Source organism: Ahaetulla prasina, chromosome 3, assembly GCF_028640845.1.
Source record: "Ahaetulla prasina isolate Xishuangbanna chromosome 3, ASM2864084v1, whole genome shotgun sequence".
Lineage (NCBI taxonomy): Eukaryota > Metazoa > Chordata > Lepidosauria > Squamata > Colubridae > Ahaetulla > Ahaetulla prasina.
In genome coordinates, this window is record NC_080541.1 from 231,555,997 (window position 1) to 231,582,450 (window position 26,454).

At 56.2% G+C, this 26,454-nt stretch overlaps 3 protein-coding genes across 8 annotated transcripts; 1 reads left to right on the forward strand and 2 right to left on the reverse strand.

Annotated features, from left to right (window-relative positions):
- Positions 1-3,815: 3,815 nt before the first annotated feature.
- SLC35C2 (solute carrier family 35 member C2) lies at positions 3,816-11,968 on the reverse strand. Its single transcript, XM_058177793.1, is given in 11 exon segments — positions 3,816-8,913; positions 8,997-9,120; positions 9,481-9,656; positions 10,786-10,818; positions 10,821-10,869; positions 10,959-11,033; positions 11,035-11,127; positions 11,270-11,342; positions 11,431-11,494; positions 11,596-11,755; positions 11,835-11,968. Coding segments are annotated over 11 exon segments (1,056 nt in total). The 5' UTR covers positions 11,934-11,968; the 3' UTR covers positions 3,816-8,803.
- A 76-nt stretch (positions 11,969-12,044) lies between these two features.
- On the reverse strand, positions 12,045-23,726 carry ELMO2 (engulfment and cell motility 2). 6 transcript variants are annotated; one of them, XM_058176932.1, is made up of 22 exons: positions 23,612-23,726; positions 21,312-21,439; positions 21,114-21,154; positions 20,894-20,966; positions 20,749-20,799; positions 20,404-20,585; positions 19,744-19,843; positions 19,514-19,665; positions 19,346-19,424; positions 19,076-19,111; positions 18,791-18,841; positions 16,650-16,772; positions 16,422-16,559; positions 16,237-16,341; positions 16,040-16,148; positions 15,395-15,531; positions 15,144-15,307; positions 14,945-15,057; positions 14,753-14,860; positions 14,549-14,631; positions 14,354-14,431; positions 12,045-12,355 (listed from the first exon to the last, which is right to left on the reverse strand). In XM_058176932.1, exons 2-22 carry the CDS (start codon positions 21,387-21,389, stop codon positions 12,155-12,157), a joined length of 2,202 nt encoding a protein of 733 aa, XP_058032915.1. In that variant the 5' UTR covers positions 21,390-21,439; positions 23,612-23,726; the 3' UTR covers positions 12,045-12,154. The 6 variants fall into 6 exon arrangements, with proteins under 6 accessions (XP_058032915.1, XP_058032914.1, XP_058032918.1 ...); XM_058176931.1 differs by lacking the exon at positions 23,612-23,726 and adding an exon at positions 22,369-22,504; XM_058176935.1 differs by lacking the exon at positions 23,612-23,726 and adding an exon at positions 22,312-22,449 and having other exon boundaries at positions 19,514-19,617.
- Positions 23,727-23,885: 159 nt separating this feature from the next.
- On the forward strand, positions 23,886-25,893 carry SNRPB (small nuclear ribonucleoprotein polypeptides B and B1). Its single transcript, XM_058176937.1, has 7 exons — positions 23,886-24,021; positions 24,108-24,259; positions 24,351-24,462; positions 24,784-24,936; positions 25,086-25,224; positions 25,421-25,546; positions 25,728-25,893. The coding sequence occupies exons 1-7, from the start codon at positions 24,019-24,021 to the stop codon at positions 25,763-25,765; spliced, it is 723 nt and encodes a 240-aa protein (XP_058032920.1). The 5' UTR covers positions 23,886-24,018; the 3' UTR covers positions 25,766-25,893.
- Positions 25,894-26,454: the final 561 nt, after the last annotated feature.

The following is a 26,454-nucleotide window of genomic DNA, read 5'->3' on the forward strand; positions in this document are numbered from 1 at the left end:
TCGCTGGCAGTTGGATTGTATCCTCCCTTGGTGAGAGGTGGCCCAGGCTCCAAAGCCCCCCTTCCCCGCACCCAGAAGCGAGGCCATGGCCACGGTGTATCTGCCAAGCTGCGAAGAAAGGGGTTGTGCAGCTGCAGTGGTTCCCCTTCCTTGGCGCTTCCCGTCTCCCTGCCCAGCAGGGGTTAATGCCCCGAACAGCCGAGTAATTGGGAGTCAATCTGAGCCCGTGTTTTTCATGGCATCCAGGGCATGAATTGATAGCTGGGTGCCAAAGGCCAGGAATGCCAGCTCTCAACAAGATGAAATCTGTGTAGCCTGCGGACAATGCAAAGCAGCAAGCTTTATATAAAGGTCTCTGGAAAATTAACATTTGGAAGGGGAAGAGCTCTCGCAGCAGCTGCCTCTGAAGATGGAAACCCCCCCCCCCAATGAAGCCTCCTGGTTGGAACATGGAGGAACAGGAGGCGGCTGCCCCGTTTACCTCCCTCTCCCCTTGCCTTGCAACCACTTGGCTGCTGCTCTCAGGAAGGCAAAGCAGCTCCTGGACAGCTGAATGGTGCCAGGGGGCACCTTGGGTGAGGGAGCCTGCCCTTCTCAGAGGACTGGCTGAAAGTCAGGGAGGGGCCAGGGGCGCAGCACAGCATGTGGACCGAGGGTTTTGGTTACAAAAATGGGTTTGCACCATCACAAGCAACCACAGGGAGGGAGGGTGCACAGCTTAAGGCCAAAACCACCTGGACCCAGCGCCCTGAGGAGCTCGCCGTCCGAGCAGGGAAGCAGAAGGCACCGGGGTCACGACCCATTGGCCCTAGGGGAGCTCATCAGTGCTCAGGGCAGGGTCCACGAGGCCAGGGCAGCAATATCCCTTCACTCCACCACCCGAGGATGGGGATGCCCCTGGATGGGGTGACTACGAAATGATCCGGGTCGGCTCCAGTTCCTGGTTCTCCACTAGCAGCCTCTGGGCCCTGGCCACTGAACTGGCCTCACCTGCTGCAGTGTTTAAGGCTTTTCTCCACACACACACCCAGAAATTTCTCTCATTCCAGCTCATCCCGATCCTCCAGGGGCCTTAGTAGTGCCCATCAGGATCATGTTGATTCTTTCTGACCGACCAGATGGATGGATTTCCTCAAGGATGACCTGAATGTGATCTGCTGTGTTCCCTCCATGGCTCACCTGTAGATTTAGGTGACACACGTTTCTGGCCACTCTTGCAGAAGCTGCTGGGCAGCGGTGGGACCTGGTGATGTCACTGCCCCCTCAGCGCCAGGTGGAGCCACTGGGGGGCACTTGCAGGCTCGGACCCTTCAAGCAGCTATAACAGTGAATCATCCCACTTGTTGCCTCCTTCTGCATTTTGATAATGGGTTCTTAGTATGTGACGGATTTTTAAAAATTTGGTAAACCACCAGGAGTCTCCCGTGTGTGAGTTGGGTGGCTATGCAAGTTTGTATAATGAATTAATAATAGAGGCATGAAAATAAAAGCAACTGGGCACCAGGAGGCAGCCCTGGAGGAAGATGGGAAGTTAGAGAGGGCAGAGGAAGCTTCTCTTGGAAGGCAGGCACAAAGGGAGCGATGGCCATGAAGGCTGCCATTTGCAGTCCTTGGCTCTCGGTCTGATGGGAGCAGAGCCTCTTCACTGTAGAGGAACGTGGAGGCACCATACTAAGGGGGCCTTGTCGGACTACCGGGAGCTGCATTATAGTAATTTATACAATTGGTGTGACCACCTCTGCATAAAGAGCCCTCGCTTTGTTTGGGGCTCTCTTGCATTTGTTCTGCTTGTGATCGCCGCAGGCTGATCGAGGCCCCTTTCTTCCACCCATTGCTACCTGCCCTGCTTCTTTCTTTAGGTGGGCATTTCATCCCCCACAGGCTGGCATAGCCAGCAAGATCAGAAAGGCAAGAGCTGGGGCAATCTGTTGTGTTCAGCTTGCAGTCCATGCCATGCCCGTCTTCCTCTCCTCCATCTGGGGATACTTAGCAGGGATTGTGGGGCCCTTGCTGTGTAGCAGAGACTCTGCAAAAACAAGCCTGGAGATTTGCTGCATCAACTTGTCTCCAAGTTGCCGATTCTGCCATCTGACTCTGTGAGAGATAGGAATCACTCAAGAGCCATTTGTTGAGATGGACAGCTATAAAAATCAATTTAAAAGGGGTTGTGGGGGAGGACAGTGGAACACCTGGATGCCGGTGAGGGTCAATGTACCAAAGAAAAAGATTCTGGGTGCTTGATGTCTGCTTTAACCTGCTCCTTGTTGGTAGTGGTCTGTTGCATCCCTGTGAGAAAACTGGCAGCCCCTGGGCGGTTGGTGTCCTGCCCCTTTAAGACCTCTCCCAAGCCAGCCCAGCATGGAGCAGCCAGAGAAGCCCAGAAGAGCAGCTGGGTGTGTGGAAGCTGTCCTGGGAGGGAGGTGGTCTCTGTGGAAATGAAGCCCCTGGAAGCAGCCCAGGACTACGAGACAGAAATGCTGCTGCCTCTCACAAATGGCCAGAGAGTATATTGGGTGACCAGACTAGCCCTGTATTTATCACGGGAGGTTTTAGGAGCCTATAGCAGTCTTTCTGTAAGAGAAATAGTCGACTGCTGTCCCAACCCTGTGTAGATGCAATGCCACACCTGACACCTCTAGGCAGAGGTTTAGAAGTTACACATTTAACAAACATGGGGTGTGTGTGTGTGTGTGTGTGTGTCATTTATGAATCGTGGGCAAGGTTGGAAGATCCGATCAGGACCTGGTGGAGGCCAGATGAAAAAGCAAGGAAAGCTTGGTTTCAATATGGGCAACTAAGTTGCCTTATACACTGTAAGCCGCCCTGAATCTTCGGAGAAGGGCGGGGTATAAATGTAAACAAAAAAAAAAAAGTGCTAGATGGAAAGAAGATCAAAAAATTGGTATAATGCAAAGGGAGGAAAATTTAATAAAGCAAATTAGCAATCAGACCCAGAAGCATATAAAGAGATTGTATAATGTGTTGCTTGAAATAGATTCGGAAAAGGATTTGGTAAAGGACTGTATGATAAAATGGGCACAGAATATTCAGGAACCAATAATGTTGGAAACGTGGGAGAAAATCTGGGTTAGAAATGTTAAGTTTACACAAGCACAGAATTTAAGGGAAAATTTTTATAAGATGTTTTATAGATGGCACTTAGATCCCAAAAAATTATCATGTATGTATCCTGATATCTAAGCGAAATGTTGGAGGTGTGACTGTGATGACGCTACATATTTTCATATTTGGTGGACTTGCAAGAAAATTAAGGCCTTTTGGATAAGAATTTGGTGGATTATTCAAAATGTCCTGAAGAAGAAGAGTTCCTGCCGCAATTTTTCCTTTTGGGAATTATAACGGATTGTACAGGAATTGAAACTAAATTGATTCTGAATTTAATAACAGCAGCAAGACTGTTGATTGGACTATATTGGAAGAAAAAAGAGTTACCTACAATAGAAGAATGGATATTGAAAGTTACTAACTTGGCTAAGATGGCTAAAATCTCAGCTTTTTTGAAAGACAACATGCAAGAAAGATATTTAATTGAATGGAAAAAATGGATTATTTACAAAACAGATATCAGATTAAGAAATATCAGATTGCCTTTGAATAATTAGGAAGTATTATTTTATGTAATGGGGGGTTGGGAAATGAAGATTTGGACGAGGTTAATTGGATTAGAAGGGAAAATTTTACTCTATGTTTGGTTTATGTACAACAATACCTTGTGATTGACCCGGGAAGCCGGGGGGGGGGGGGAGGGAGGGGGGAAGGGGGTTTTGTGGGGGGGAGGTGGGGGGAAAAGGGGGAAAAATGTTTTTGCTTGTTAAAACTTTTTCAATTAAAAAAAAGAGAAGAAAAAGAAAAAGCAAGGAAAGGTGGCAAGTCTGGGGTGGTTTCTGGAAGGTTTCTCCCTGCGAAATTGAGGGTTTGGGTGCAGGGACACAACCCAGTCAAGTCAGAGGGCAGGCGAGCTAACTGAGGATGTCGGAAGACTTCAGAAGAGAAGTTGGGAGGAAGTGCTCTGAGGGGCTGCCAGAGAGGAAGGCAAAACAAAAAAGAAACTTTGAGCTCCCAGCCAAATCGAAGGAGGACAACGGGGGAGGGGGCAGAGGGGCAAACACGCCCATTTGTCCAAGCACTGTGAAAACCAGAAGAAAAAGGGAATGGCGTCTCCAGGAAAAAAAATTATGACCCCAGCAAAAGTTAATGGGGTCCCCGGGAGAGGCTCAATAGATGCTGGGAGCAGATGGACATTGGCACGTCCCTCCTTTAGCCAAAAGGGCAGGATTGAGGGGGAAAGAGCCCCTCGGATGGAGGAGGCCACCCTGCTGAAAGCCAATGCAGAGGCACAGGGAAAGGAAGAGGTAACTGCGGTGGGAGTGATCCCTTGCTCGCCACGTAATCTACTAATGGGTGTAGACAATGGACTCAGAGAAAAAAGAGTAGAGAGGGGGAGGAACTACACGGGGCCCCACCTGAGGCAAAGAGAAGGAGAAGCAGCAAGACAAGGAGCCCGGGATTCTTCTTAGCCATTCCTGATTCAAGAGGAGAAGCGAAGAGTCCTAGGAAGGAGAAAGCTTTAAGAAAGGCTGACAAAGCCAGGCTGGCCCCAGAGGGACAGAGACACCGGAAGGGAAGGTGTCCCTGGGGCCCTTGCAAAAGAAAGAGCCCACATTAAAACACCGAGGGTTAGTCCCGGGGGGGGGGGGGGAAGGGGAACAAGGACACAACGCCAGGGAAAGAGGGGCTGCTGCACCGTGTCAGGCTTCATCCCTATCCAAAGAAGTTGCACTTCCTCACAAAACCATGAAAGCCCATGGGCCACACGCAAGTGGGATGTGAGGGACAGGACTATTTGCAGAACCCTATTAGCTGGGGATCTGCAGAGAGGCCCAAAGCCTTCCCTGTGCGTCACAAGGGGAAGAAAAGGCCCCATGACCACTAAACATGTTGCACAGGAGTCAGAATCGAGTTGGAAGAGACCTTGGGGGTCTTCTAGTCCAGCCCTCTGCTGAAGCAGGAGATCCTATACCACTTCAGACAAGTGACTGTCCAGACAGCCCTCTCTCAACAGAAGGGGACGGGGGACGGCACTATCCATCTCCCGTTTACAACAATCCTTTCAGGAATTCCAAGAAGGCTCCACACCCATTTGCAGTACTCAGGTGATCTGGAGGGCACAGATAACCTCCAAGTGGCCTCAGTGGCTTTCAGAGAGAGTGCTAATGACCAGATAACTGCAAGGAATATAAATCCTTCCATTCCCCACAATTTTCAGAACTGAAGCAGCTTCTTGGATGAGAAGCAAAACATCAAGGAAAAAGTTGAGTTGCCTTTAGAAAAAAGCATCTTTGTTGTGTCTGCGCCACCCCGAGCCGGGCCTCCTGCCAGAAAGTGACTTGGAAAGTAAGGGGGAAGGGCCGTCAGGACTTACCTCGGGAGCACCGGGTTCCCTGGCTCAGCTCCAGGAGCCAGAGGCAGGCCAGGTAGAAGAGATAATGAGGCCTCAGTCCCCTGATTCTTCCCCCCCCCCATGCCTTCAGACCCAGCTGATGGCTATCAGGCTTGGTTGAACCCTAGGTTTCGTAGGCAGGACAGGCGGGAACAACAGAAGCAAGGGTGGGGCAGGCCTAGAAAGTGCGGAGTCATGGAGCCACACCCCACAGGATATAAAGGCAGCAAGAACTGCTGTGCCTCTTTGTAGCAGGCAAATCAACTGATTAACTAAGAGCTGAAGTTTGTTCCTGGGTGACTCATCGGCATCAAGGGAGATAACAGAGACACTTGGCAGACGCTCGCTATTCTGCTGCCAGAGCTGATAGTGCCAGCTAATTAAGCCATCACTCGGACGGAGGCAAAGGGGGGACAGAACAATCTTTGGAATCTTCCTTACAATGCAAAGTAGCATACAATGGCTTTACAAAACGAAGGAACCAAGCCCCAAAGAGTACGCTCAGGAAATATGCAGGGCAGGACCCAAAACACTGGGATATATGGCTGCCTGTCCTACTGTTTGCATAGGGGAAAGTTCTCCAGGCATGCAAGGATTGGGCCCACTTAAATGATTATATGGAAGACAACCTTATGGTGTTTTAGACATCATAATAACAGAGTTGGAAGGGACCTTGGAGGCTTTCTAGTCCAACCCCCTGCCCAGGCAGGAGACCCTACACCATTTCAGACAAATGGCTATCCAACATTTTCTTAAAAATTTCCAGTGTTGGAGCATTCACAACTTCTGCAGGCAAGTTGTTCCACTTATTAATTGTTCTAACTGTCAGGAAATTTCTCCTTAGTTCTAAGTTGCATCTCTCCTTGATTAGTTTCCACCCATTGCTTCTTGTTCTACTCACAGGTGCTTTGGAGAATAGTTTGACTCCCTCCTCTTTGTGGCAACTCCTGTGGCAACATCATTAAAGGAGGTTGGTGTGGAAACTTAGAAGGCCCAAACAATCAAATTGAGTACATCCTGACACGAAAGAGTAAGTTAAAGGCCCAAGGAGACATTACCCAGGAACACTTAGCAAGCACCAGAGAAAGCCAAACAGTCCCCTATGATCAAGGGTTGAAGGCCAAGAGACTTAAAGTGGGAGACCCCGTCACTGATACCTGGATCAGCGCAGACCACAGGCCCAGTGGCAGGGTCCCTATAAAGTGAGAACTGGTCAAGTCAATAGCGAGATAGAATTTGGAAGTCCAACAGCTTTGGGAGAAATGAACCAGTGAAAATATGGTTGAAAATATTCATGCCCACACGCAAAGACTGGGCATTCTCTCCTCTCCCTCTTTTGCAATGCCCTGTGATCTCTGGGCAAAGCAAGGGGGAGGAGAGCCCTGACTCCTTACACGGCTATGGGGGTGTTTGTTGGTGTGTCTTCCATGCATGTCTTTGTACTCATATAACACCCCTCCTCCAGACAGGTGTGTACAAGGGGTGCCTCTCAGGAAAGAGGGATGAAGCAAAGACTGGAACATTGCAGGAGCCGCCCTGACAGCCCCAGGAAGCTCCCTCTTGTGAGGAGCACCCCAAAACCCCCGCCTCACTGGAGGAAGGGGGTGTGTCCCAGGAGAAGCTGATGTGCTGGACCTGTGTGCCCCAGCCTCTTTTCCATCCCTCCCCACGGTGGACCATGATAGGATATGCCAGCAGCTGTCCCATGACCATGAAGGGGGGCTCAATGTGCACCCCCTCCAAATACTCATCCTGGGAAGTTCCAATGCGAGAAGGATGCAGCCTTCCAGGCTTAACATCCCACTTGGGCAGAACTAAACCAGTTGTTGGGTTGTCAAGATACCTACAACGGCAGCTACGACAACTTTGCAAAGTTATCTTTATAAACCCAGATGGGTGCAAAACAGCCACAGCTGCTTGGCGTCACAGAAGTGATGAGCATCCTTGATGCGTAGCTTTATGAACTATTACCCAAATATCATTTATCAATTTAAATATTTAACTTAAATATCAATTTGATATTTGTCTATCAATAGCAGTTTGCCTGCGGTCCTGAGCAGAATTGCTGTGTATGAACCGCAAGGGAGGAGGTAGGAATTAGAAAACTCCCTTCGCCCCCCAAAAAATGGAGGTGCTGGAGGTTGCATCCGTCTTAGGCAGTTCTGCCCCTGGGCTTGATCCACGCTGCCCGGGCCCCCGCAGAATGCTCAGACCAGTCTCACCCCACAGCAGCAGATGGCAACATCTGGTGGGGTTTCACTGAGGCAAACTGGGCACCTGAAATGACCATGCACAGCCTCAGAAGCACCCAAGAGAGCAACCAATTTTCCCATCCCCTCACTTGCTCCTCTGCCATTCAGTGTCCCCAAGAGGACAGCGCGGCCAACCTGGTTCCTTTGGGAAGGAGAAACCCGGTTTCCATTTTGGTGGGCAATGAAGCAGATAGCTGCTGTTTAACTGAATGGGATTTTCCACCTGCTGCTCGTTCGGCCACAGGAAACTCCAGCAACGCCCCCCCCCCCCACACACACATACCCATCGTGGGGCACATCAGTTTCCGCTCCCCATAGACATTCGTTAGATACACACTCCTTTTTGGTGGAACGGATTTGGATGCCAATTTATTGGCGAGTCGTGTTCTGCCAAGAGCCCTCTGTTCTTTACAGGCTGCCCCCTTGGTCTGCTTGGGGCTCTTGCGTTCTTTTGACCCCAGTGATCGCTGCAGCGGGGGTGACCATCGAGGCCCCGCCTCCCTCTGCCTTGGGTCCTTACTACCCAGGTGTGCACTTTCATCTAGCACACCCCGATGGGCATCTGGCTGTCATACCAGGGGGGCTCTTTCCTGCTCCCAGGTTCAGCCCCCTGGCTCCCCCTTTCCAGGCTGGCCAGCATTTCCAGAGTCGTCGTCCTCCTCTTCCTCCACCTCCTGAATGCTCAGGAGCATCTTGGCACAGGTGCCCTTCTGGCCTGAGGCACAGCAATGTCTCCCCCCAGGGGGGTACCGGAGGGAAAGGGAGGCCGCTGTCTTGCGGGGCACTTCTGACCCATCGAAACATCTCTGCCACAGGTTTTCCTGGCAAGTGCCCAACTCCACTTCCAAGTAGCCACCCTTGCCATCTGCAAGGCTGAGGGGCCAGGTAGCATGGCATGCTGGCTCCACAGGCCCTGACCCTCGTCTTCTGGCCCAGCCAGTCTGGGGCATGAGCCCCCCCCCCCGTGTGCCCTCTCAGCCCAGGGTGGGGGAGGGCCAGAAGCAGTTCTGCTGCCCAGCCTCTCCCTTCCCCAACCTCTTTGCTCCAGCCAGCAATCCATCCCCACCCCCAGCAGCACCCAAGGGGTGGCTCAGTGCAGGGGGGCATTCTCGGCTTCCTCCTCCGGGGAATCCAGCAGCAGCAAAAGCTCCAGGTCTGCAGCGGAGCCAGGCCCCTCAAGGTGCTTTGTGCCCTTTGGCCCTGCATGGGGAGGGAGGGGTTAGCTGCCCTTCGAGGGCCCATGGAAACAGTGTCCCTCTGCCCCTCCCCTGCCCCCTCCTTACCCCCGAGGGCCTTCAGGGCCACGTGCAGAGAGATGCCCAGCAGGCAAACGGCAAAGCCGAGCCAGTTCAGGGGAGAGAGCTGGTCTCCCATCAGGTGAGCGGCCAGGAAGAGGGTGAAGACTTCCTGGGGACAAGGCAGCACGTCAACTCACAGCAGCCCAGACCCGCCTGAGCCCCCCCTCCCTTTGCCAGAGGCAGCTGGGGGGGATTAGACAGGCTCGGCCCCACTCCTGAGGGTCCCCCTTAAACAACCCCCGTAACAGCCAGAGGCACCCACCCTTTAGGTTTTGGTTGCTTTTGTTTTTACAGAATTTTGAATTCTAAACAGCTCGTGGGTTTAGAGAAGCGAGCAGGGCCCCGGGGTGTCACAACCACATACACACGTTTTGTTGGAAGAAGGAAAAGCAGACAATTGGCATCTCCTCTTGAGGCCCGGAGGTCCACTAAGGGGAGGATAGGCCGGAAAACAGCCCCCCTCCAATACCTTGAAGATCCCCGAAATGGAGAAGGTGAGGCTGGAGGTCCTGGAGACCAAGAGAAACTCGGAGAAGCCCAGCCCGAAGGCCAGCACCCCGCCCAACACCAGCTTCCCTAGCAGCTCCAGCAGCAGCTGCCCCTCGTGGAAACGGAACAGCTTCTCCGACGCAGACAAGGGCAGACCTGGAGAAACAGGGAGGGAGGGAGGGAGGGAGGGGGCTCGCTTGCAGACCCAGACCCACCACCGGCTGATCCGGAAGCAAGTCCCAGAGACAGGCGGGAGGGTGGCAGGCAAGGCCTCCTGGCCTACAGTCAATCGGGAGGAAGGCCTTTCCATTGCTGCTACCTCGCAGGGGTAGGAAAAAGCCCCGAGGGAATCCTGCCAGTGCTGGGGAAGCTGCTTTAGCAGATCAGCAGTAGCCCCCCTCCCACCAGCCCAAGCCTTCTGTGCAGGTTGGAAGTTAGGAACCACGGGGGAGGGGGGTACACTTCAGGTCTTACTCTGGGATAGACAGGCTGACATCCGTCACCGTGAAGGGAGGCCCTTCCCTGGGTTCCCACAGTAGCTGTGCAACCCCAGGAAAACATATTTTAAGCCACAGAGCAGGTCAGACAAACATTGCAGGGTGTTCTTTCCCTTGTGTGAATGGAACTTCGTGCGTGAGCCCGAGCCCCTTCCACTCAGGTGAGTGGAGCTTCCTCACACCTGTGCTTGTCTATTTCTCCCATGGCCCAGTTCAGAACAGTCTGCGGCCCGGTAGTGGGCCAGGAACTGGGGGTTGGGGACTCCTTCTATAGAGGACTGTAAGAAAGGTGAATTTCATTGAAGACAGACAGACACTTCTGGCTGGGCAGGAAAAGGGCAATCAAAAGTTTAGACTGGGCAAACCATCGTGGGTGGCAGGGCCTGCAGAAAGGATCTGGGCATCTTAGTGGATCACAACGGATCAAAGCACCAGATCTTGAGTGGGACGGGGGGGTGGGGGGAGAAGGTGGCCGTTGGTCTGGAAAGCTGCAGCAGGGAGTCTTGCACGGTGCAGGGGGTTGGACTAACTGAGCTCCAAGGGCCCTTCCTTTGACGGGACTCTTCTGCTCGGAGATCTCAGGCTGCTCGCATTAAAGCTCCCACTTCTTTGGAAAGGCCTGAGCAGAACCACGATGGGACTTCTCCTGAGGTCCCTTCTCCTTGTCCAAGGTTGTTCCGGAACACGCTTTACACTGCCTCCTAACAGCTTTCTACTCAAGAAAATTAGGGTGGCCTGAGGTCACAGCTCCCCAAGTGAGTCCACTCCCCCCCCCACCAGCTGCTGACCTTCAAACACTGCAAAGAGGGGGAAGAGGCTCAGGAACATGGCCGGCTGCAGGTGGAACATGGTGTCAATGGGGTTCTGGAGTCCTGCAAGGGAAGGAAAGGGCAGCAGCCGGTCAGAGGAGGGAGAGGGGAGGCCTTGCCTTCCCACAGCCCCCAGCCACACACTCACTCACCCAGCTCGTCCTTTTGCAGGAGGATCTGGGTCCGTGTCCAGCGCACGCCGCCCAGGAAGGAAGCGGCCAGCACCATGGCGAAGCCTTCGGCATCAAACTGGGTGGCCTTGTAGGTGAACAGGAAGAGCCCCCCCGCGATGAGCAGGACCACCAGCACCAGGGCGGCTCTCTGCCAAGAGATGGAGCAGCGTCACCCGCTGGCTGAGCGGAGAACCCGGCCGGGCAGAGGCCAGGCAGGGCTGCCGGGCGGGAGGGGGAGCCCACCGGGCTCAAACCCCAAGTCTGCCCAGGGGGGAGGGGGGGCGTCTCACCGGCTCCTCCAGCTTGAAGATCAGCGAGAAAAGGAGGATGAAGAGGACAGCCGAGGACTTGGTCATGGTGTAGCTGCCGGGCAGGGAGGGAGCGTGAGGGTCGCGCCTGGAGCCCGCCCGGCCTTTCCCCCACCGGAGCCCCGTCCTCGGCCGACACTCACAGGGAGACCGTGATGTAGAGGAAGCTCCAGTTGCTCAGCCCCACGTCCAGGGCGGTGGAGAGCGCTGCGTGCGAGCGGGAAAGGCGCCGTCAGGAGATCCCCGCTTGGGCCCGGGGAGAGACCGCCCGCTTCCCCGGCCGCCACCGCCCCGGCCCCGCCGCTCACCTGTCGGGGCCACCTGGCGCAGGTAGGCGGGCCAGGGCAGGAGGGCGCGGCCGGCGGCGGGGGCGGCGTGGCGGCGGCGGGAGCAGCGCCTGGCCAGCCCCGAGAGCGCGAAGATGACCAGCAGGTGCAGCAGCGTCATGAACAGCGGGAAGGCGAAGCTCTGAGCGGAAGGGAGGCCACGCGGTGAGCCGGCGCCCACCCGAATCGACGCCCGCCCCCGCCGCGACCCTCCGTCCCACCTTCATGAGCCACTTGTTGTAGAAGGTGATGCCGATGGAGAAGCCGTAGTAGAGCAGCACCAGCCCCGCCGCCCGCGCCGCCGCCCGCACCCCGGCCATCGCCTTGGGCGGAAGCGTCCCCGGCCCACAGAGGCCGCGCGGCTAGAACGGCCGCGCCTCCCCACAGCGCCCCCTGCCGACCGCGGCGCAAAGAAGAGGCTGGAGCCGGGCTGGAGGGGGGAACCGAGTTTTAATGGGTGGTGGGGAACGCGCCAGATCCAGCCGACGCCAGTCCGGGGGTGGCCCTGCCCGGGGAGCCCGCAGCGGGCGACGGCCGAGGTTCAGCCGTAGTGGTAGACGAAGTCGTAGCTGCTGGGCTCCTTGGGGACTGGCGGGGGCTCCTCCGGGATCTGGACGTTCTCCAGGTCCAGCAGGCGGAGCTTCATCTCCATGCTGAGCAGGGTGTCCAGGTCGCTCTTGGTCAGCTCGCTCACCATGTCCTTCCCCACCAGGGCGTTGAGGCCGTCGATCCAGATGCAGAACTGGGGGCACCAAAAGTCCATCTCAGGCTGGGCGGAGAGGGGACCGGCCCCTGCGAAGACCCTCTTGGCAGCCCCTGCCCTTCCGTCAATCCGCTTCAAGCACTGCAGGCTGCTTCCTACCCAGCTCCTGGTGCATATCGTGCCCAGGAAACAAAAACCGGGAGCGGAGAAGCAAGGAAGGGGAGAACCGTCCCTCCCTCCCACTCTGCACCTGAGTAGGGAAAAGACCCGAGGGCAGGATGGGGCAGAGCTGGCCTGGCCTGGCAGCTGTGGGAGGGATCTGCATCTTCACATAGTTCAGCTAGCAATGGGGCAGAGCTGCTGCTATAAAGGTGGGGGGGGGCTTTCACTCCTTTTGGCCTGGTCAAATCCCACGGGGAGCCTGTGTTCCATTCCAGACACTACCATCCCGACTGGAGTCAGGCCGCCGGGCAATGGGATGGGAAACTGGGCCCCCTGAAGAGCGGTTGAAAGAGCTGCTCTCTTCAGCCTTGGCATTTCTGAAGGGCCATCCTGGAGGGAGGGCTGGCTGATGCACTCTTCACCCCCACCCCACCTCGCTGGAAGAGCAGCGTTACCTACATGAGGTCTCCTGTCCCCGGAGGAACCTCCAAAATGGACCCAGGGCAGGGGTGAAATGCTCCTGGTTCGGACTGGATCGCCCAATCTGGTAGCAATGGCAGCAGGTGGTTCAGAGAACTGGTAGCAAAAATCCCTGCCCGACCCCCATGCCCAGCTGAGCCGCGCGATCATCAGAGGTTTTGGGTTTTTTTACTTTTAAAACATTTTTTTCCTTTGGCAGAAAAAATGCTTTTAAAAGTTTTAAAAAAGCCTCTAATGATTGCGTGGCTCAGCTGGGATTGTAAGAGCCTTTTAAAAGCATCTTTTCAATTCGGCCAGAGATTGTACAAAAAATGCATTTAAAAGTTAAAAAAAAAGTTGGCCCCGCCCACCCAGTCACATTCCCACCACCACCAAACCACGCCCACAGAACCGGTAGTAACAAATTTTACATTTCACCACTGACAAAGGAGCAACGAGGCCCTGGCCACAGGGAATGAACCAGGAGAGTTCAGCCGGAGAGGAGCTGCGCCTTCTGGGAGGCACAATGATACAGTCATCTTCTAAATCATGGGTTCCCAACCACTGGGTCGCAGCTTGGTACCGGGACGTGGCCCATTGGGAATGGGGGCCTCACGTGAGAGCACGTGAGCAGACGGAGCTCCTCCTGCGGAAGCAGTGGGGGCACACGCAAAGCAATCCCTTCTCCCAGCCCCCCTCCCCACCCCCCCTCTGCTGCTGCTGGTTCGAACAGCCCAGAAGGTTCTCCATAACTGCTGGTAGCCAAAGGGCTCCTCAGGAGCTGCTGAGTGAATGCCCGCGTGGGGGGAGGGGGTATTTAACATCCTGCTTCTGCCGGGAAAGCAGAGGCGCGACTGCAAGGGGGGCATTCTGAAGGATTGAGTCTGTTCGGAAGAGGGGGCCATGAATGTGGTGCGAATCTTCACAAACTCCTACTCTGACTGACATAAAGGGAGGAAGATGAGGAGGAAAGGCTCATTGGTGCCTCATAAGAAACACAAGTGGCTTTCCAGGGTCTGTTTCCAGGAATCCAAGCTTCGGTATAAGTTTTCAAAAAAGGGCCTATTGACTGAAGGTCAGAAAGAGGAGCTATTCAGCAGAGAGGGCAATGATGCGGGTGGAGGGGGCATCTCCCCTGTTTAGGGGATGTGCCTGGGCGAAGGCCGGACAGGCACCTATTGGGGTGTTTTCATTTCTACCCTCAGCAGGGTCAGTCCAGGTGGCTGCCACAGCCCCCTCCGACTGTAGCCCTCTCTGCACAGCTGCCCCCTCACAGCCTTGGGGAAGTAGCCACAAGGGCCTTCCCTTGGACAGGGAAAGTTGGCTAGGGAGAGCAACCTGAGGGCTAGCCCAGGAAGATAAGAGCAGGGGGTGAATGGGCAGCCCTGGGCTCCCCAGCTGTTATCTTTTGCTCACCTCATATTTATTGGGTGCGATAAAGTTCAGGGTCTCGTCCGGGTCATAAAGGATGGAGAAAGCCAGTTCCAGGGCCTCCTTGGGGACGGAGAGAGAAGCCAGTGACTTTGGGGGTGGGGGGCAGGCCTCTCCCTTCCCCTCTCCCCGTCCCTGGGCAGAGGCCCTGGAGGGAGGTCCGCCCTGGGATGCCCGTACCTTGTTCTGCTTCAGCGCCCCCTTCTCCTTCATGTGTGGGCACTCTTTCCCAGTGAGGACGGCCTTGATGTCTGCCACGGGGACTAAAGGAAAAGGGGCTGCAATCACACCCGCCCCCCCCCCAAAGGCAGACAGACCCCCGGGGCCGGAGGGCTATCAAGTCCCCCCCTCCAGCCACACACATAGCCCCCTCCCCCAGCATACTTTTCTCCTGCAGTGACTCCAGGGTCACCCCTCCCTGGGTGTTCTCCTCCAGGTCTCCGTAGTGGAGCGTCTTGTGATTCAGGGCCAATCGGCAGTACCAGAAGCGTTCTGCAAGACAGGGGAATGGTCTTGGCAAGGACCCTCCCATCTCACTGCCCCCGCCCCCCATGAGAGAGGGCCCTATTGGCTCACCTTGCCTCCTCCGGTTGCCCACTTTGCGGAAGCTGCTCCCCTCGCAGAGGCGATTCAGGCGCTGCTGCTTAATAAGCTCCAGGATCTCCGGCTGGATCTTCTCCCGCAACTCCCTGGGGAGGTCGGCCAGCAGGCACATCAGAGGGGTAGGTGGAGTTTCCCCCCCCCCAGGGTCCCCCCACCCCCCGAAGGCACTCACACGATGGGCGGAGACTGGAAGTCATCCTGGCTCATCCGCTCTGACTGGCGCAAGCGCAGAACCTCCGAGTACCCCAGGCTGCGCAGCTTGCTCTTGAACTGGTCCAGGGAGGGTGGCTTGGCAGGAAGTGCCCGGATGATTTGCTCCCGCACCACCTGCATCACCTGGCAAAGGAGGAGGGCAGAAGCATTGCAGGGCTGTGGAGGGAGGAAGTGGCGGCCAGGTGGGCCCCTCCACGCAGATCTACCCACCTTGTGGAAATCCTCAGCTGTCGCCCGCATCTCCTTCCAGGTCTTGTTCAGCAGCTGGATGCTGATGGCAAAGAGCTCCTCCAAGGCCTGGTCGTGCGTGAAGAACATGGGGTGGTAGTCGTTCTGACCCTCATTGGCTTGGTGGAGACGGGGAGGAAGCAGGCTGTCAGAGCAGCTGGGGAGGCCCCCTTTCCCCCAGGCTGAGCTTTGAGAGGGAGGGGGAGATCTGGGGCAAATATTCCCAGACTGCCTGGAGGCCTCAGAAGAAAAGCACTAGGAAGTGCAGTTGGTGTACGTGAGAAATTGCACAAAAACATCCCAGCTGAATACCCAGGGATCCTCACAGCTGCCCCGAGACTTGCATTATGAGGTTCTGAGTGGCAAAGCAGAACTTTGATCTTTCCGAAAAACCCTTGGGAAGTGAGCGGTCCGCCAGCCAATGGCACTCATCAGCCATCCTTGCCCAAACCACACACACACACACACACCACCCTAGGGCTGCTACCAGCCAGGTGCCCTGCGGAGCTCAGAGCAGAAGGGGAAAGCTTGACCAGAGAGCAGTGTCTGCTCTGGCCCTGAACGACTCCCCCGTGGGGGTGGGGGGTGGGGTGGCTTCCTCAGGGGAGCCCACCAGACTTTGCTTACGAAGTTCTCCAATCCGCAGGATCTCGCATAGCATCTTGGTGAGCTCAATGGCGCTGCGGCCAAAGGGACAGGCATGTTTGTCCTCTGAGCTGCTGTTCTCCAGGACGATCTGTGCAGCAGGAAGAGAGGCTCGGAGTGAGTGGGACCCGGGTGGCTGCCTGCGCAGCTCCTCCACTGGGGGCAGCTGGGCCCCTTACTCGGATGTAGGCGTCCTGATGATGTTTGGCCAGGTAGAGCATGTTGTCCAAGGCCAACATGCCTGGAGGGGTCTGAAGAAAGTCCAGGGCAGGATTGACAGGGTTCTGTGGAAATAAACGGGTCTCTCTTGGCCCCTGGCCTGACAGCCCGGCCGGCCTTCCCTCTCAGCACACCACCAACCGACCGTGAAGCCGAGTGTCTTGTAGTCCCTGGTGTAAATGGCCTTGCGCTTCTCTGCACCGCCGCCAGGGCCGCTGCCACCGCTTTCGGCCTCAGCCTCAAAGGCAATCCTACGCAGCTCGAAGAGGACGTCCCGCTGGGCCTGCTTGAGGCAAGGGGGACGGTGAGCGTGGCCGGCGGCAGCAGCCAGGCCCCTGCCCCAAACGCCGCATGGGGCTACCGGGTCCCCCACCTGGTCGCTGGGGTCCATTTTTGTCATCATCCGCTCCTCCCGGAGGTTGAGAGTCAAGACCTGCAGCACGTACAGCTGGTGGGCCATCTCGCTTTTGATGGGGCGGTTCCCTCGGATGACGTGCTGGGGGTGAAGAGTGTGAAGACGGTTAGCAGGAGCAGCCCCCACCGCCTCGCAGCCGTCAAGCAGCTCAGGCTGCTGTGGCTGCCATGCTAAATGGCAAGGGCAAGCTACCTTGCAGGCTTGTAAGGCCCAAGTGAAGGGAAGTCTGATGGATGGCAGTCTATCTAGACCCGTTCCAGTCCGGCTTCCGGTCTGGACATAGTACGGAGACAGCTTTGGTCGCGTTGGTGGATGACCTCTGGAGGGCCAGGGATAGGGGTTGTTGCTCTGCCCTGGTCCTATTAGATCTCTCAGCGGCTTTCAATACCATCGACCATGGTATCTTGCTGCACCGGTTGGAGGGCTTGGGAGTGGGAGGCACCGTTTATCGGTGGTTCTCCTCCTATCTCTCTGACCGGTCGCAGACGGTGTTGACAGGGGGGCAGAGGTCGTCCTCGAGGCGCCTCACTTGTGTGGTGCCTCAGGGGTCGATTCTCTCGCCTCTCCTGTTCAACATCTATATGAAACCGCTGGGTGAGGTCATCAGTGGTTTTGGGGTGTTATCATCTGTATGCTGATGATACGCAGCTGTACTTTTCCACCCCGGACCACCCCAACGAAGCTGTCGAAGTGCTATCCCGGTGTCTGGAAGCCGTACGGGTCTGGATGGGGAGAAACAGACTCAAGCTTAATCCCTCCAAGACAGAGTGGCTGTGGATGCCGGCACCTCGGTACAGTCAGCTACAGCCGCAGCTGACTGTGGGGGGCGAGTTATTGGCCCCAATGGAAAGGGTGCGCAACTTGGGTGTCCCCTTGGATGGACGGCTGTCGTTTGACGATCATTTGGCGGCCATCTCCAAGAGGGCCTTTCACCAAGTACACTTGGTTTGCCAGTTGCGCCCCTTCCTTGACCGGGATGCCTTATGCACGGTCACTCATGCTCTTGTCACTTCCCGTTTGGATTATTGCAATGCTCTCTACATGGGGCTGCCCTTGAAGTGCATCCGGAGGCTGCAGCTAGTCCAGAATGCAGCTGCGCGGGTAATAGTGGGAGCAACTCGTTGCTCCCATGTAACACCACTCCTGCGCAGTTTGCACTGGCTCCCTGTGGTCTTTCGGGTGCGCTTTAAGATTTTGGTTACCACCTTTAAAGCGCTCCATGGCTTAGGGCCCGGGTACTTATGGGACCGCCTGCTGTTACTGTCAGGCCTGGAAACCATATTAGACTTTAGGGTTCCAGACGCTGCCACATTTTTCCCCTGAGGGCAGGAGGGGGGGGGTTGAGGGGTATGGTAACATTCTTCAAGCGGTCAAGGTCGGATGGTGTTAACGTCTGCAGGAAGAGTGGCAAGAAGATATTCGAATGAACTGGAAGAACGTGGGACCATGTGACCATCAAAGGGGTCAGGGGGGGTGGGACTCTTGGGGTTTGTATAACTGGGAAAAGAATCCGGAATTTCAGTTTTGGAATTGCACTCATCGTGTGCCAGTCTCCTCATGCTAGTAAAGAACTCTGGAAAAGAAATGTCTCTGAGTTTCTTTTACGCAGAAGAGGTATTTCTGGAACCTTGACAGTTACCTTATGCCTCCCACTGACCCGTACGCTCACACAGAGAGGGCCTTCTCAGGGTGCCGTCCGCCAAACAATGTCGGCTGGCGGCCCCCAGGGGAAGGGCCTTCTCTGTTGGAGCTCCTACGCTCTGGAACGAACTTCGCCCTGGTTTACGTCAAGTGCCTGATCTTCGGACTTTTCGCCATGAGCTGAAAACGCACCTATTTATTCAAGCGGGACTGGCTTAAAAGTTTTATTAAATTTTAATTGGGGTTATTTATATTTTAAGGTTTGTTAAATTGTTTTAAATTTCGGACACCCTGTAATATGTTTTGTTTTAATCTTGTTTTAATGTGTATATTGTGGATTTTTATTTGGCTGTACACCGCCCTGAGTCCTTCGGGAGAAGGGCGGTATAAAAATCGAATAAAATAAATAAATAAATAAATAAATACCTAGGGAGGGCTTCTTGGACCCTAAGCCTTACCGTCAGGATGGCCGAACGCAGCTGCTTCTGGGCGGAGGCCTCTGCTATCTCCTGCCAGGAAGGTAAAAGAGAAATTGGGCGGGGGAGTGGAAGGAAGAGAGCCAGACCTCCCCCCACCTGTGCTGCTGCCTAGCCCACCAGGGAAGTGAAAACCCCACAGGGGAAGTAGCCTCCTGCCCCTGCGGCTCCCCTGCTCCTCTGATGCCTTCCGTGCATCCCAACACCCTGAAAGGGAACACCCGGAGCCAGCCAGGCCTCCCTTCCCTGGCACAGGGATTGACTTACAGTGCAGGGCAGATCAAGTGGGCTAACAAGCTGGTCCTGGGGGCGGAAAGCAGAAACAGGCACAAAAGGAGCAGATGACGGAATCAGCAGACTGGGGGTGGGGATAAGGAGGACACAGCCTTTCACAGGACACGGATGGAGGGGGTGCACGCAGAGACCGCCCAGGCCAGCCCGCATCCCAGAGACGGCTCCCCTCCATCCCCCAGGAGAAGAAAGCAAAGCCTGCCTCCGCCGGCCTTCTCCCTGGTCCCTGCCAGGCCAGCCACTTACCTGCCTCTTGTCCTCTGGAGCCTTCAGGAAGAGGGCGTTGATCAACGCTATTGTGTACGTCTGGATCTCCTGGTTGGAGCTGCAGGGACACCCAGAGAGAGAACTGGTCCAGCTTTTCTGCCCTGCCAGGGGGTGGACAAGCGGGAGCCCAAGCCCTGGAACACTCACACTTGGAGGTGGGAGAGGAGCTGCCCCACCGTGATCTCCTCTGCGATCTTCTGATAGAGAGCTTGGCTGTTCAGCACCATGCTCTCCAGGATGGCCAGGGAGCGCTGCAGGATGGAGACATCCACCGTCGGCTGGCTCACGTACCCCGCAATCTGCCAGCAGAGTGAACCCCCGGTCAGCACCAGCCTGCTTCACCAGGACATCCCCGCTCTCTCCCCAGCGGACGGCACCTGCTTGATGAAGCTGACGGAGACCGTGTCCCAGGAAATGAGGCCGTGGTCCATGAGCTCCAAGAAGGCAGTCAGAGTGAAGGCCAGCATCTCACCGTAGCTGTAGGGGAAGGTACAAATCGCCCCCTCTGCAGGCTGCTGCTCGGCTCTTTCTCAGCCTTCGACAACCCCTTCGGCTCTTGACTGACATGGCCCCACTGCCCTCACTCTCGCCAGCCAAAACGGGCGAGGCCAAAGGAGGAGGTCACCCTGCTGCCTGGGGGCTCCAGGAGACACGGAGCGTGGCAGAATCTGGCGAGTTCAGCCAGGGAAGCCTCTGGGGCTCCTCTGGCTGCCCCTGAGCTCACCCTCCATGGACTGCCACGCTGGCTAAAGATCATGGGCCACTAGGTGGCACTTATTTCTCTCTCCTTTTCCTGGGCTTTCTAGGAAGGGAACAAGCCTTATGACCCTGTTGCCATCCTTTCCCCAACAGGAAAGCACTAAGCAGGCTTTACTACCTCTGTGCCCCGGAGAACCGGCTGCTCCTTGACAGCAGTGAGGTCTGGGAGCAACAGGAGGCTCAATCTTCTGTTGGAAGATGCACCTCTGGGCAAAGGTGCTAGGAGTGTTTGTAAAGGTGGGGGCTCAGGAGGAGGACAAGAGCAGCCAGGTGCTTACTGAGAGAGGAGCTTGGAGCTGCCCTCCACAAGCCGGGTCAGCACCGCAATGCCATCCATGTTGATGAACTCGGTGGCGAATGTGACATCTGCCGAGAGTTTGGCCAGTTCCTTCATGGCCTCCAGACGGCCCTCCAAGGTGGAAGACTGGGTCCGATCCATCAGTTGGCGGGCAGCCCTGGACTGAAAAGGAGACATCGGGAGCCCCTTCCCATCTTGCTTAGGAGGCAGGGAGCCAGAGCAGGTCTTCAACACTGCAACTGGCAAGGAGGGGGATGAAGGGGGGAGGAAAAAGAGCCCCACCCCCAAGCCTAATCAGGAAGGGCTAGCAGCAGCCCAAACCTACTGGAGAAACCGCCAACTGGAGGATGGTCCCATTCTTGATGTCGCCACGAGTCTGTAGTGCACAAAGACAAAAGCTTGCTTAACACTGGTCTGTGTGTGTGTGTGTTGGACTCTAGGCCTGCAAAAAGAGAAGATTGCCCACCTACCTGTTCTGTTATATAGAGCTGTGCTCCGTCAGCATAGCGTAGTGTGTAGTATTCAGGGTTAGGCAGGGACCATCTGCAAGTGGACCAAGACAGGAAAAGCGCTTGAGCCTCCCAGCCTGGGCATTCCTTCACCTGGGAGGGAGGGAGGGAGGGAACTCCTGAAGCCCCAGCTGAGATGGTGAGGAAGAGGAGGCAGCTGAATTGACTGGCTAGCACTCACCCGTCACAGACTTCCTTGATGATGGAAACCAGGGGCCGCTTCTGAAAAGGGTGAGAATCGTGAGCTAGAAGGCTTCTCTGGACCAAGCTCTGCCTGTTCCCACCATCATCCACAGCCACCTTGCTGTAGCTCAGTGTCCAGGCCCCACTCCTTCCAATACTTGGGCAGCCTTTACTTAAAGCCTACGCCATCTCTTACCTGGTCAAACTCGAGCAACTGGGCGTTGGTGCCAGGCCACTCCACAGCCACCTTGACTATGTCCAGGGGAGGCGGCATCTCTTGGGAGATCTGGCTCTCTTGCTAGAAACAGGGACGACCTTCCAAACCTGTCATGGCAGAAAAGGGTTGGCAGGTGGGCTGTTTTTCCACCACAGGAGCCACCGGCCCGGACCGCAGGCCCTTTCCCGGTTCTAGTCCAGGGGTCAGTCGAGGACTTCAGCTGACTGCGCCTCTGTTCTCTGGGCCCCACCTGGCACTTGCAACTGAAGTGATGGGACTGCAGACATTTCAAGGGGCCACATAGAATGGGGAGGGGGGCATTCTGCCACATAGAATAGGGAGGATACAATCTGACCAGCTGGGTCCCCTCAGGAAATTCTCAACTCCAGAGGAAGGCAGGTGGGCCTGAATGATCCTGACTCCTAGGGGGACTGTGGGGGAATGGCAGCATCTGGAATTCAGGGATGACTAAAGCCGAGGACAGCCAGACTGGGACTTGGACTTCAGAAGCACAACAAACAGAGAATCGCCTTCGAGGAGAATCTCCTACTCAGGGGGTCTGCAAGTGCAGTCAGAAACCACCCGGTTGATGGGGGGGGGGAGGGGAGGCATAACAAATTCAGTGACGAGAGAGAGAGAGAGAGAGAGAGAGAGAGAGAGAGAGAGAGAGGGGCAGACCCTGTTCTGATGGGCTTCACTCCAATGGCGTCAGACAATGAAGGCCCCATGGGTCAGCCCTAGAGAAAAAGATGAGGCTGCCCTTTGTGAAATAAATTCTTCAGCTCTGCAGCAGGATGGCAGAACTGAAGCTCAATTCGGACTTCAGCCTCACTGCACGTTGGGCAACACAGGCGCTGCTGCAGAGCCCCAGCCTTCACCTTTCCAGCAAGCAGCAAAGCGCAGGCGTGGCAATCGCTTCCACTTTTTTTTGCACCTGTCTGGGTCTTCCCCCAAAGTCCTTCCAGAGATTGACTGTTACCTGCTAGGTTTTGTAGTATTTATCTGTTATGTTATACAAATGTCAATATCTCCTCACTTCGTTGGTAGGTCTCTCCTCCAGCTGCTCCTTTTTGTCACTCAGATGCCCTTACTTTCTGCCTGCCTCCCAACAGGAAATTGGCTCAACCAATCAGCAGGCAGGAGGAGCATCTCCACGCACAGCATCCTCGAAGCGTGGCAGGCGTGCACGTCATAGGCCCATCTGCAGCCTATGCTTACCCATCAACCTCTCTGCAGCGTAGGTACATGTGGAGGTTGTACACAAGTCTAAATCAAGCTGAAGTCAACTGAGCTAATCTGCCCAGCTGACCCCCAAGAAAAAGGGCTTGAGAGAAAGCCTCCTCCTCCTCTGACCCACTTCCAGGACTGTCAGGACAGCACACGATGATTGGCCAAATGACTGCAGATTGCTGGCTGCTGGGGGGGGGGGAAGGGGCCCCAGATGGCACTTCTGAAACTACCCCTTTGACCAGCAGCACTAACTGGTCAATTGTCCACTTAAAAATGTCTTACTCTTTGCTACTATTCATCACATTTCCCTACTCCAATCTACTTTTGACACTATAAAAACTGAAATCAGCCAAAATGCCCGAATGGCAGACGCTCCTATTTGGGCTCCTATTCAAGATCATTGCACAACGCAGAACACAATGAGCCAGGAACTAATCAAATGAGCTACCGAAGCTGAGCCAGAGAAGAGCCTTATGTTACACAGATGCGCTTCCTGGGTGTGAAATCTATCGGATGAAGTCCGAATCCAGCCAAGGATTTCAGGCGCTTAGCTCCCCCGAGGCTGGAAAGAGGCAAAGGGGAGGCCAGAGGCCGCTGCAGCGAGCCAGGGATGCCAGGAGGAGAGCCCCGGGCTCGCTCCGGATTGAGGGAGGGCCTCTGCCCGCGGCTTTCGGGAACATGAGACCGCCAAGGGGGAAACGGTGAAGCCCCGAGATCGCCTTGCAAGCGATACCGACTTCTCCTCCCTCGGGGTCCCCGTCCGTCCGTCCCCCGGCCAGGCAACCCGGGCTGCTCTCGGCGGCCTTCAGAGCCTCCCCCCAGCCCCAGAGGGCTCCCCTGGCTGGACCTCCACGGAGGCAGATGCCCCCGGGGGAGGGGAGGGGAGGGGTCTGTTCTCCGGGCCCTGGCGCAGAGCCCCCTCCCGCGCTCCCCACCGGGGGCTTTTCAGCCGAGGCCACCCGATAGCGCGGAGGCTGGAGCGATGCGGGGCGCCAACCCACGCGGCCTCCGCGGAAAGCCTCCAGCGCCTTCCCTGACCGCCTCCTCACCTGCCCGGGAACGCCGCGCGGGGCGGGGCGGGGCGGGGCGGGGCGGGCTGGGCGGGGGGAGGCGGCCTCTCCCACCACTCTGGACTCCGCACTCCTCCCGGGTTCGGCTCCGCCCTCTCCGCCCCTCCCCCTCGACCCTCCGCCCTCTCGGTCCCGCCTCTCCCGCGGATTGGACGAGGCCCCCCCAGCGCCCTCTCCCATTGGTGGATCGGCGAGGCCGTCGCAGGAAAATCGGCTGTCATGGAAACCGCGGCGTCGCTCGCGCCCGGCTGCCGCCGAGGGGTGGGAGGCCGGCAGGGCCGGAAGTTGCGCTTTCCTTCCGGTTCCGTCGGAAGCGGGTGGTCGTTGGCGGTTCGCGAGGCAGCGGGAAGCGCGACGGCCGAGGAAGTAGACGCGACGCCGCCACCATGGTGAGCCCGGGCTCGGCGGAGGCGCCGGCGGGGAGGCCGGACCGCCTCCCCCGCCTCCCGCTGACCGCCCCTCCTTGTCCCCGCAGACGGTGGGCAAGAGCAGCAAGATGCTGCAGCACATCGACTACCGCATGCGGTGCATCCTGCAGGACGGGCGCGTCTTCATCGGCACCTTCAAGGCCTTCGACAAGCACATGAACCTCATCCTCTGCGACTGCGACGAGTTCCGCAAGATCAAGTGAGCGCCGCCGCCGCCGCCGCCGGGGGAGGGGAATGGGGGAGGCCAGGCGTCAATTGGCGCCTTCCTTTTTCCTCCTTTTTCCTCGCAGGCCCAAGAACTCCAAGCAGCCCGAGCGGGAGGAGAAGCGCGTGCTGGGCCTGGTGCTGCTCCGCGGAGAGAACCTGGTCTCCATGACCGTGGAGGGGCCGCCCCCCAAGGACGTAAGCCTGTGGCGGGGTCCCAGAACTCCTCACTGGTGTCCTTTGGAGGCTTCAAGCCTGGCTTGCTGGTCGTGGCCCCCTCCTGCTTTGGGCGCCGGGAGGGGGGGGCTGCCACGGGACACTGGACTTATTTGAATTGGTCTGGTTTATTAAAAGATCGATGATCCGATGGGCCCCTGTGCTAGGGAAAAACTCCCTGAGAGGAATCGATCCAGGGAGGGACACAAGAAGAGTGGCAGAGCGGCTGTGCTGAGATAACTCCGGAGCACAGCCAGTGCCTTGCAAAGGATTGCGCGTGGTGACCCTTTGACTCTTTTCCAGACTGGGATTGCTCGTGTGCCACTGGCTGGGGCAGCAGGAGGACCCGGTGTCGGCAGAGCGGCTGGAAGAGGAGTCCCAGCTGGAGCTCCCATGCCCCAAGCACCTGCAGGTTTGGCCGGTCCTGTGCGTGGGGTTGGTGGACCATCCCAACAGGTAAGCAGAGCTACGTTCAGCTGTCGAGCTGCTTTGGGCATAAACACTGCTTTGGGGCCAATGAGTTCTTTTTACCTTTTCTTGTGGATAGGGACAGAGATGAGTGGCGCATCACGTTCAAGGTCTCTGAACTGCTTTTTTAATTACAGGTAATGACACCTCAGAGCCGAGGGACAGTTGCTGCTGCAGCCGCTGCTGCCACTGCTAGCATAGCGGGAGCCCCGACTCAATATGCACCAGGCCGTGGAGGCCCTCCCCCACCCATGGGAAGGGGCACTCCCCCTCCAGGTGAGTTTTGACTAAGCTGCCCCCACCCCCTTCTCGCTACCGGAGCCGATGGGACCTGTGATGAATGGTAGTATCTGAGCATTGCTGTGAGGAGCCGTTGTCAAAGCAGGATTACTCTGAGGTCTGCTGGGCTAGGAGGAGGCAGGAGGAGGGAAGGGATTGCCACTTGCTGATGCTTCTTGCTTTTCTGCTCCAGGAATGATGGGGCCCCCTCCTGGTATGAGACCACCCATGGGCCCTCCTATGGGGATGCCACCAGGCCGTGGCTCACCAATGGGGATGCCACCGCCAGGAATGAGGCCGCCACCACCTGGCATGAGAGGTAAGTCCTCTTTTTTCGGAGAAAGTTGAATTCTGAGATAAACTGCCAAAGCTGTCTTATATTTTGACTTGATGTGAAAGACCATTATGATAGCAGCAGGGGTGAAAACAAATTGCTCAGTAGTGCTACAGTGTTCTTAGGCTGTAAGAATTCTTACGGTAATTGTGACTCTTGTTTCCAGGTCCCCCTCCTCCTGGCATGCGCCCGCCTAGGCCTTGACACCCATACGGAACCCAGTGGGACTCGGGGCCAATCTTGTTGATCACAAGATGGCAGGAGCAGGATTAGCTGTGTATGTGCTGTTTTTTGATGTCATGTTGCCCTTTCTAATAAAACTTTGCCGTTTCCTCTTGTGGTGTCAATGTAAGGCCTGGGTTTGGGAAAAGTAAAGGTGGACTGCGTTTTGGGACCAAATGTTTTTGGATACTTCGGCCTCTGAGGCCATCCCCTTCCTTGGTAGCACCTGCCTGCCAAGTAGCCACCAAGGGCACATATACCAAGATGGTGAAGGACTTGCTTCCATGGTACTTGTCTGAAGTAGTATAGGGCCTCCTGCTTGAGCAGGGGGTTGGACTAGATCAGCAGCCCCCCACCTTTGGGGTACCAGGGTCTGGCTTATGGATAAAAGTTTTTCTGTGGACCGGAATGGGTGATTTTGCATGCTGCCTGCACCCCTGCAGATGGGGCTGTTGGTTTGCATGGTCTGGCTGCTGGCATGCCATGGTTTGGGGACCTCTGGACTAGATGATGTCCCTTCCAACTCCTATTCTGTTAAAGAGGCTAGGAGAAAAGGTCTTTGCCTACATGTGTTGGTGAATGCAGGCATGTTCACCACATTAAGTGAAAACAAATCCACGCTCTTTGGCTCTCGATTCCATCACCTGTAGGTTAGCAGTTTGGGTTTCTGC

Excerpts from the sequence above, each read along its gene's own strand:
- ELMO2 (XM_058176932.1), bottom strand. The coding sequence starts at position 21,389 with ATGCCGCCTCCCCTGGACATAGTCAAGGTGGCTGTGGAGTGGCCTGGC. Across the intron at positions 16,149-16,236 it reads ATCAGGACGCCTACATCCGA|ATCGTCCTGGAGAACAGCAG; the intron begins GTAAGGGGCCCA and ends CCTGCTGCACAG. Across the intron at positions 12,356-14,353 it reads TCGCACCCAATAAATATGAG|TTCTGCATCTGGATCGACGG; the intron begins GTGAGCAAAAGA and ends TGGTGCCCCCAG.
- SNRPB (XM_058176937.1), top strand. Across the intron at positions 24,260-24,350 it reads GACGAGTTCCGCAAGATCAA|GCCCAAGAACTCCAAGCAGC; the intron begins GTGAGCGCCGCC and ends TTTTCCTCGCAG. Across the intron at positions 24,937-25,085 it reads TTGGTGGACCATCCCAACAG|GTAATGACACCTCAGAGCCG; the intron begins GTAAGCAGAGCT and ends TTTTAATTACAG.